Below are 9,520 nucleotides of genomic sequence, written 5' to 3'. Positions count from 1 at the left end.
AGAGCTTAGTTTTCAAGATGCCCAGGCTGGTATTATGGCAAATAAAAATCTCCCGATTCCACTAGTCAGACAGCCTTTGCCTTCTTCCAAGTTACCTTGGAAAATGGAGGCTCTGGTCTCATCATCAACAGATTCAAAAACAGAAGAAGAACCATGTTGGGAGAAGTAACCGGGTGTTCAGTTTTGGAAATGCTATGTTTTTGGTGACTCAGTGCATCCAGTCGGAAGTTGGCAGCAAGTAACCAGGAAGGCTGGTCTGCTCCTGGGGGAGAAATCTGAGCTGGAAACCATCACCACACAACTGAAACCTAAGGAGTGAGCAGGAGGATTTGGGGAAAAAGAACAAAGTAAAGTGGGCCACAGGCAAGAAGAAGAAGGGAGTCCATGAGAAAAACAGAAGGAACGACAGAGAAGGAGAGAATCAGTCAAGTGAAGGAGCAAGGGAAACAAGAATAGAAGGTGTCAGAGAAGGCCTGGGGGGAACAGCAGTGTCTACCGCAGCACAAAGCATGAATGTTGCAGCTAAGAACTGTTGAAGCTCCAGAAAAGTTTCGAGGGCAGATACCAGAATGCGATGGGTTTAGGAATGAAGCATCTGGAAGCACCTGGAAGGAAGTACATCTGGAGACGTCAAAACGAGAAGAGGAGTCATAGCTTTTCTGGCATCTAGCAGGGAGCCGGGGAGCTGGTGAGCAGGTTTAGATATGGCTCAGTCCCACATGGTGACATATCCTTCAACCCATGGGTTAAGACTTCGGCAATCACATTTTTAAAATAAGCTGCAAGATTCTAAGCCACAGAAGTCCTGCAGTGACATGGTTATCCGTCTTCTAAACATCAGGGGCAGGAAGGGGTACAGAGAAGAAGAAACATTACACTATGCCTCTCGAGTCTTTATGCATGTACTTTAATATCATAGCCCCACAAAATGACAGGAAATTAAGAGAATGTAAATAATTTAAATTGTCTATGTTCTTGTCAGTAATGGTAGGAGTGCCTCCATGTTTCTGTCAGCAGGTACGTATTCTTTTTAAACACTGGAAGTGTGAGTAGTTTGATCTGTAGGGAAAATTATAGTCCAACAGTATCCAAAAGGTTACCATGATATAGCTAAATTATCTCTGCCTGTCACAGGTTAAAGAACATTTAAATTCTGGAAGTTCACATCAGCTTTTTCTAGATAACAAATCTTAAGTACCTTCCTATATTCACTCAATTAGTGATCTTGGGCCTTGATAACACTGCAGAGAGAAACTTTCCAACTATCATTCAAATCATATCTAAAAAGGTGGTCATAAATATTTTAAAACCTAAGTGAACTAATAAGACCTAGACCCATTAAGGATAAGATCTTTTACAACAAATTAAATAAAACAATTTATTGAAGTCTGGACTCAAGATAAGCTAGATTTACTAGCTGACCTTTTATTCATTTAAAGAACAAAATTAGCTCTAATTGCATTAGAATGGAATCCAGTAAATTTCCCCAAGTCTTCTAATGTGGCATCCGTGTAAGAACGGCTATAATTGTTTACAAGTAAGATGGAAATGCTTTGATTATAATCTTTCCACTTGTTTTACTGTGTAGTAAAAGCATTTCCCCAAACCTAAAGCCAGTTTTCCGGACAGCATGCTATTTTTTTCCTTACACATACTGCATGTTTGGTGTTAATGAACAAACTACAACATGCCAGGGGAGGAAATTAAACTTGGAGATTTCATCATCAGTTTAGGTCAGTAACAATGAGAGAGTCAGAGATGGAGGCCAAGAACTCCTTGTCTGTGAAAGTCAGAAAAAGGCCAAAGACCTGAATAGGAAAAATTTTAACTACCTGCTTCCCCTCAGAATTGTAGCTGAGACATAACGGCTTGGGTCTGTTGAATTTATAAGTACTTAATAAGGTAGCAAGGATAATGTATACAGCAGCTGTTCAGCCGCTAGGGAACATCATTTGTAATGTTACCATTTGTCACTAGCATTACAAATAAATCATTTGCCATATATTTTAAAATATAGTTATTCTTAGGATTTTTTTTGGGGGGGGGGTCCTTGTTCCTATCATTTGGCTTCTAATATAGGCAAAATACCTATGAAATGTTTTAGTCTCAGTGACAAGCTATCAGAGCAAAACAAAACTATCAACATGTTTCAATCTTTTTTTTTCTTTTAATCAAAAGCAGACAGTTTTATTGGAAGGGAGACAAATTAAAAATAGAAAAGCAAAAGGCCTTCTAAGTCTGACTCTGAAATGTTCCTGAGCTTTACTTCTAAAGGGTCATTTCTTATTTTTTTTAAAAGATTTTATTTATTTTTGTGAGAGCAAGCAAGCGAGCGTGCGCGCATGCATGCACATAAGCAGGGAGAGGGAGAGGCAGGGTCCCAACTGAGCAGGGAGCCTGATGCGGGACTCGATCCCAGAACCCCGGGGTCATGACCTGAGCTGAAGGCAGACGCTTAGCCGACTGAGCCACCCAGGCACCCTAAAGGATCATTTTTTAAACCAACAAGTTTTGCTCGGCCTCCTCAGGATGCTTCTATAAAAATATGAAATATGACTGCCTTTTCTTTCTTTTTTTTTTTATTTATTTATTTTAGACAGAGAGAATGAAAGAGAGAGAGCACATGAGAGGGGGGAGGGTCAGAGGGAGAAGCAGGTTCCTTGCTGAGCGGGGAGCCCGATGCGGGACTCGATCCAGGGACTCCAGGATCATGACCTGAGCCAAAGGCAGTCGCTTAACCAACTGAGCCACCCAGGCGCCCATGACTGCCTTTTCTTAAATAAAACGTGATCAGTCGTTTCTGCCTGCCCCTCGTCCTTTAGTAAGAGAGTCCTCCTTTCCTTCTGTGACTACCATTGTCCCTTCCGTTGGTGTCTCCGCAACCACAGGTGCTGGGGAACCAGGCGTGCAGAGCACTAGGAACCATCCCAGCCTTGGGTGACTTGGACCATGGTTGCCACCATACGATGGCACAACGGAGTCAAAGAAAGTGAGCAGCATCCTAATGATATTGTTTTGAACCCTGGATACCGCCTCACCTGAAGTCAAAGAAACCTCTTTTACTTTGTCCCTTTCAGCTAGTTTGATTTGGGTTTCTGTTACTTGAAACTAACAGTCTTGATTAACACAAAAAGAAAACACAAGTGTTCCAACTAGAGATGAGAAGATTCTTTACAGACTCGTCTTCACTGAGCGTGTTACTACTATGCTATAAGCTGGGATTAGAGATCGCTACAAGAAATAAACAAAAACTGTCTTTGTAACTGCTATAAAAGCTGCTATGGAAGACATGGGTTTGTCAGCTGGTTCCCTATGGAAATAAAGTTTTAAATTTGGTGCCTTGAAAAACTTGTTCTCTCCTGAGAAACTCAGAGGTACCTTCCCTTTCAAAACTGTATTTCACTGTTTGCCCTCCTTGCTAGGAAGCCATAATCCTACCTGATGTGCGATCATTTGTTTCTTTTTCCTCTTGTTGGTGTTAGTTTCCTATTCCTTTTTTCTAATAACTTTATTGTACTCTCTCTAAGCTGCCATAAATTTGTTTAGACTGGAAAAAAATTATATATGAATAAACAACGTTTCACATAAAGAGGGAAAATGCAGAAAGTAGGATAAAAATCAGTTGCTATTATTTCTCTAAAGAACTTATCAATAAAAACCACAACACACATTTCACCCTGTTAAATGTCTTTCGGCTAAACCTGGCTACATTTTAAAATGTAAAATGCTTATTTTCTTTAAAGATATTTTAAATGATTATTCCTGTAATTGCTCATGATTATTCTCTACTTCTTTCTAGCTGTACTGTCAAAAAGCATTACTGAGGAAAGTTTGGATCATAAAAAGACAACAAATATCTATAAATATCTTCTTTTTAAAGATTAAACCCTTTATGTTTTTAAAGATTAATGAGCAAACTTTTAGCTCCCATTTTCATAGTACATATGATTTAGAAATTCCAACTATTAAAAAGCCCCTTCTCAGAAATAACTAAGTTCCGTAAACTGCAACAAAAAACAATTACTTACACAAAAAGGAAAGCATCCAATTTTTAGCACCTTTGCTAAGAGAGGTCTGATCAATGAAAGAGTTTCCTGAATCATAAGGAATCTGAAAACACTCAGGGCTGTGTTGACAGTGGAAACCAAAACGCTGGTAAAAAGAAAACTGTAATTGCCAGCAGTAAACTGGTCACTGAAAAATATCTCAGTATAATTTGCATATTTTGGGAAAGGGGTTACATCTATAAAAAGACAAGCTACTGTAATCTGTCAAAAGAAAATTTAGAATTATCATTGATAATAATATTGTTCTCTGAAAGGCATCATAAATGATTCCGTGTCACTTGATCAAATATACTATCAGAGAGTAATTGGAAAAAATGACCAACCGTTACTGGATGTCTGAGGGGTGGAGCTCAAGTAATTATCCCTTCTCTGGTGAGCTCACTGCATAAGGGCACCAGTGTCCTGAGGGCAAAGGGACCAGTGTACAATTTCTCCAACACAGTAACCCCCATCGACCACCCGGAATAATAGAGCTGACAGACGGGTGGGGGATTCACCAGGGAAGAGCTCCACTCAAGGAGAAGGGCAAAAAAGACAGAGACTTCCTCCCCAGCACTGGCAGAGGGCAGCAAGGAAGAGGCATCTGAGAAATGCAAGGGGGCGGGGGGTGTTTGCCTAATCCCATACCTGCTGCTATTATCCACCCCAATCTTTATATACATTTAATTTTTTTCTTAATACATTACCAACATTTATTGATTTATTAAGACTTTACCAATATTTAAAATTATCTTTCCTTTTAATGGAAGCTCCTTTAACAGAATTTTGAACTTTAAACATGGAGCCACACACATTTAAACTTAGAAGAGCTGCAGGCCCTGTTCTGCCCTGTCCTTCCTGCTGGTCTTAACAGTCCCAGCTCTATTTTCTTCATAGAAATGAAGGGATAAATGAATGCCATAAGTTAGCTCACTCGTCCTAATTTGCTCAACATAAACTAACTCAGTCCACGGTAAAGACCGGGATGACAAGTAAGATGGCCACACTGTGCTGCCCCTTGCTCATCTACATACACTCTACTCACCCTGCTCTTTGTCCCCAAGTACAAGGGCAACATCATGATCCTCATCAACACAGGTGCAAAGCTGTTCCTGGGCAAGCTGAGACCTACTTGACAGTTAGGCCAGGTATTTGCAGTTTACTTAAATGTGCTTCCCACTCGTACTGCTCACGAACTTTATACGGGCGGGGATTACAATTTCAGGGTTACTATTCTGGTTTCATCTTCATTACTGACTAAGGGCAACTCTGGAGACCCATTCCTGGGGGACATGTCAAAGGAATCTGAGGTCCTTGCAAAGTCATCTTGAATTCTAACGCTTATCTGCTGGAGGCACTGGACTCCCCACAGACCCTTTAGAATACAGATTCCAGGCATGTTAAATGAAGGCAAAAACAAGGTGTCTCTGTCTTGCTATGAGGAACAACATCAGAGAACAGAGGAAATAGTCTAACCTCAAAGTACTTTCCCGGATCAAGGGCAGAAGACCTTCTTTATTTAGGAAAATTTAGAAACTAAATATTGTCTTAAAGATCTTCCAATGAGAGGGTATAATTTGAACCCTGTAAAGCTTTTTCCTTTTTCCCATAATTTCCAAAGACTATCCTCTGCCTGTTCTTCAGCAATAAACAAACCCTTCGCCCGGACTATTCAGACCCCCCTTTCTGAATCTCTGCTCATTAATTTCACTTCAAAAGAGTACTGTAGCCCCAAGTGTGTACAAACTAAGTAAAGGCACATTTATATGAATCTTCCGCCTCTTTTCCATTATTACTGCCATGGAATAAGCCATGTATCCTTATGCTACAACAATAAGAGATCACTTTTAATTTCATATAATTTACATGTGTCATCATAAAATACTCTTCTTTGAATTTTTTTCAACCATTGTTGGCTTGAGAGCCATCCAAAAACCGGCAGTGGGATAGATTTTGGCTCAGGGGCCATAGTGTGCTGATCTTTTAGATTTTTTTTAAAAAAGCTCTTTACTGATTAAGATATATTTTACATAAAATCCTATTACTATGTGACTTGGGCCTGTTTTTTCTCTTATTTTAATTTAAAATGTAATCTATTTCACTTAATTTATTCCTTTGTTTATTATAAGTATTCCCTTGTGTCTGACTTTGGCCAAGTGATTAATGATTCATATAACATGGGGGTTATTTACCTAAATGTTTGGAAGTTCACATATTATATAACGTTATACTCTCACAGGCAATTTGTCTACAGTGTCTGAGTATTATAGTTTCCCTAATACTGGATAGTCTGTTCCAGGATAACAGGATCTATTTCTCACGTTTCCCAGGATCTTAGGTGATTTGTTGAGAGGAGAAAAATAGTCAAGAGAATGAATGAAAGATGCTTAAGGGTGGATGAGAGGAATATTATCATCAAAGTCTTTTCACGGACCTTATTTCTCTAAAGGGAATGAGCAAGCCAAATTTTTTTTTTTTTTTTTTTTTTAGATTTTATTTATTTATTTGACACACAGAGAGAGACAGCTAGAGAGGGAACACAAGCAGGGGGAGCAGGAGAGGGAGAAGCAGGCTCCTGGCTGAGCAGGGAGCCCGATGCGGGGCTTGATCCCAGTACCCTGGGATTATGACCTCAGCCGAAGGCAGACACTTAACGACTGAGCCACCCAAGCGCCTCAAGCAAACCAAACTCTTTTGTGGAAGTAAAGATTAAGTAATGATGAGTTACTGAGAAAATAGTCATAAATGTGAACTAATAAGAGAAAAGTATTTGTTGAATGATATATAAGAATATCTTCCTGTGAGAGGAATGAGCCCAAGTACAGAATTTCCAAAAAGATAATATCAAGTTACTCTGGCTGGGTCTCCCTGGTAATCAGCCTTCTACTGGTTGACAGAGGAGGACATTATTCACATTTTTGTAGGTAAAATAGAGGGCATGGGGTAAACCAGCATCTGGTTAAAGAAGAGCTGAATCTACAGTATTTTTGTTAACACTGTCTAAGCTTGTCAGTAACACTACCACCCACTGTCTAGGTTTCTATTGATATAACCAAAAAGAGCAATGTGGAAATTATGTGGGTAATTTAGGTGAGAAAAGGATGAACTATCTGGATTTTCTTCTTCTTTCACTCTTCAGAAGCACATACATTTTCCTGGAAGACCATGTTTGCCTGTACAACATCATTCCTCATAACGGTATTGGGCCTTTTCATTGCATTATGTTTGGAATTCACACAAGCAACAGCATAAAATACAAACTTTTAAGATGGAATGAACCACTGAGAACACAAAGCATATTTTCTGTTGTCTACTCTACCCACTATGTAAGTGCATGGCTCCTACTTTCATTATTATGGCTAAAAACTGAATGAAAATTCAATGCCCTAGAAGCCCATTTTCTACATAATCTTTGATTGTTTGCAATGTAAACGAATCCATTTTCAGGCTTACTGGTGAAAAATAAGGTGTAAACTAGTACTTCTAGCTTGTGGAATTCATTTAAATGATAAACAGTGTGATTTTTACAACAATAAGAATGATTTTAACATAATTTACAAAAATAAATGTTTTACCACCTTATTAAAATCATGTAAGAGTATTTAATTCATATCCCAAAAATGAATAAAAGAAACAAAGCCGACTAATTTACTTTAAAAGAAGGGTGGGCTGTGATTCTGTGAAAATTAAGACGGACAGTGAACACGGGGTTCACATTTCTAGTCTTCTCTTCAGCAAACAAGCAAACGAGCTGCTAATTAAGACTTCAGTTGTTACTATTATATACTGTTTCACCAAGCCTTGGGCAGTATCTTTGTTTTCAGGTATAAATTCATTTATAGGCATACTTATTTCGGAATATACAGGTATATTTATTTCAGAATAAAACCATGAGAATCTCCGTTCTTTGTCATGGTGGGTAGAGAAGACATACTTGAGAAGGTATAACACTGCACCCACCTGGGCGGAATATGGCAGTTAGTTCACTCAATATATAGTTTCTTCCTTTTCAGATAACCAGGACCTTAAGAATTACGCAGACACAGTGTCATGTCTTTAAAAAATAGACAACAAGAAAGAAGGGATCCTGTATGTCAAATAAAGCAATAAGCATTTCCTCTGAGGAAGAAACCGATACAATTTGAAAATGAAGAATTCCCAAAGTAAAGCTTGACCCTCCGTGTTTGTACCTGGAAGAGGTTAGAGTTCTAAACCCATTAGGAAAGAGCAGAGAAGGTTAAGTTCAGTTTATTTCACTCTAATTGAAAACGTTTCTACTTACATCTTGTCTTGGCCAGCACCAACTCTGAGAGTCAATCGGGGAATAACCGGACTTGGGGCTGGGACAACTGGCTCCACTTTGATCTGTTGAAGTTATTACATTAGAGTTAAATGCATTTTCAACAAAATTCCTCCTACCTCTTCTCCTACTTCCTCATCTCCACGAGCCTGATAAGCCAGTTTAAGCCTCAAATGTGGCTAAAATGTGAGTTGCAAGGACAATCAGGGTTATTTTGATTCTGTTTCTCAAAAATTGCAGGCTCTCTGGCTTCATGAGAAATTCTACAAACTTGAATTATTTCATGTAAGTGATGGGAAATATTTCTGCATTTTCTTAGTTCTGGTTAATTTCTTGGATTTTACTGTTAGCATTTTTACACAAAAACTCATCTAGTCTGGTGAACATTTGGGGAACAGTTAAATAATTGCCAGACTTCAAGTAAATAGAAAAAAAATGCAGTGATATCTGCATCTATAAGATAAAATGTATCTCTTTATGGAACTTGAAAAACATGAAACTCATCCTAAGTTTGCATTACCATACAAGAAAACGGTAATACCAAGTATAATTGCAGCATTAAACTGCTGTTTTTTTGGCTAGTGGTCAACAGATCTGAAATACTGTAAAAGAAAAAACAGAGGTTTTTAGAAGGATTTGTAGTGAAGGCGATAGCTGCTGAATAGGCTGAAGATCTTCACAAATATTTGAGCCAACAGTCAGAAAGGGAACACACAAATCAAGGGTGATTTTAAAGGGGTTCTTCACATGTGTTGGTGTGAAGATCCTATGATATGATGTTTTGAATGAACAAACTGAACAAAAGCTCTGTAGCTCACATTATCATCTATATCAGAGTTTTTCCACAGGTGTTTGGGATTTTTGGTGGGACAGTTCTTCGTTGAACGGAAAGGTGGAGGCACTGCGAGCTGTTCAACATCCCTTGTCTTGGGGTCCTGCCACCTGCCAACAGTACCCTGCTAGTCCCTGTGCTAACTAGTTGCAAACCACTGACTTACACATTTCAAGCCCAAGAATTAAATCCTAACAGGACAGTGTGGTAGTTCTAAAGGGGAATGAATCTATAACATAATCCTCAATCTAATTACTGTATTGCACATCAATCAAATTTACTATTTTTTCATATGTTTTTAACTATCTCCCTGGGTTTTTTTTTTTTTTTTTAAATCCATCG

General features: G+C 38.7%; 1 protein-coding gene across 3 annotated transcripts in view; it reads right to left on the bottom strand.

The window, feature by feature from the left end:
- Nucleotides 1-782: 782 nt before the first annotated feature.
- The window catches only part of TAF3 (TATA-box binding protein associated factor 3), a 148,700-nt gene continuing 139,962 nt past the window's right edge, over nucleotides 783-9,520 (bottom strand). For all 3 annotated transcript variants that reach the window (XM_081820553.1, XM_081820554.1, XM_006741303.3), the window contains exon 4: nucleotides 783-8,411. In XM_081820553.1, coding sequence (XP_081676679.1) covers nucleotides 8,325-8,411 — 87 coding nt within the window. In that variant the 3' untranslated portion in view covers nucleotides 783-8,324. The remainder of the gene's footprint in view (nucleotides 8,412-9,520) is intronic.

The sequence above is a fragment of the Leptonychotes weddellii genome, chromosome 5 (assembly GCF_054177405.1).
Source record: "Leptonychotes weddellii isolate Sample4059 chromosome 5, ASM5417740v2, whole genome shotgun sequence".
NCBI lineage: Eukaryota > Metazoa > Chordata > Mammalia > Carnivora > Phocidae > Leptonychotes > Leptonychotes weddellii.
The sequence above is the reverse complement of the archived record's forward strand: the minus strand, read 5'-3'. Positions and strand labels throughout refer to the sequence as shown.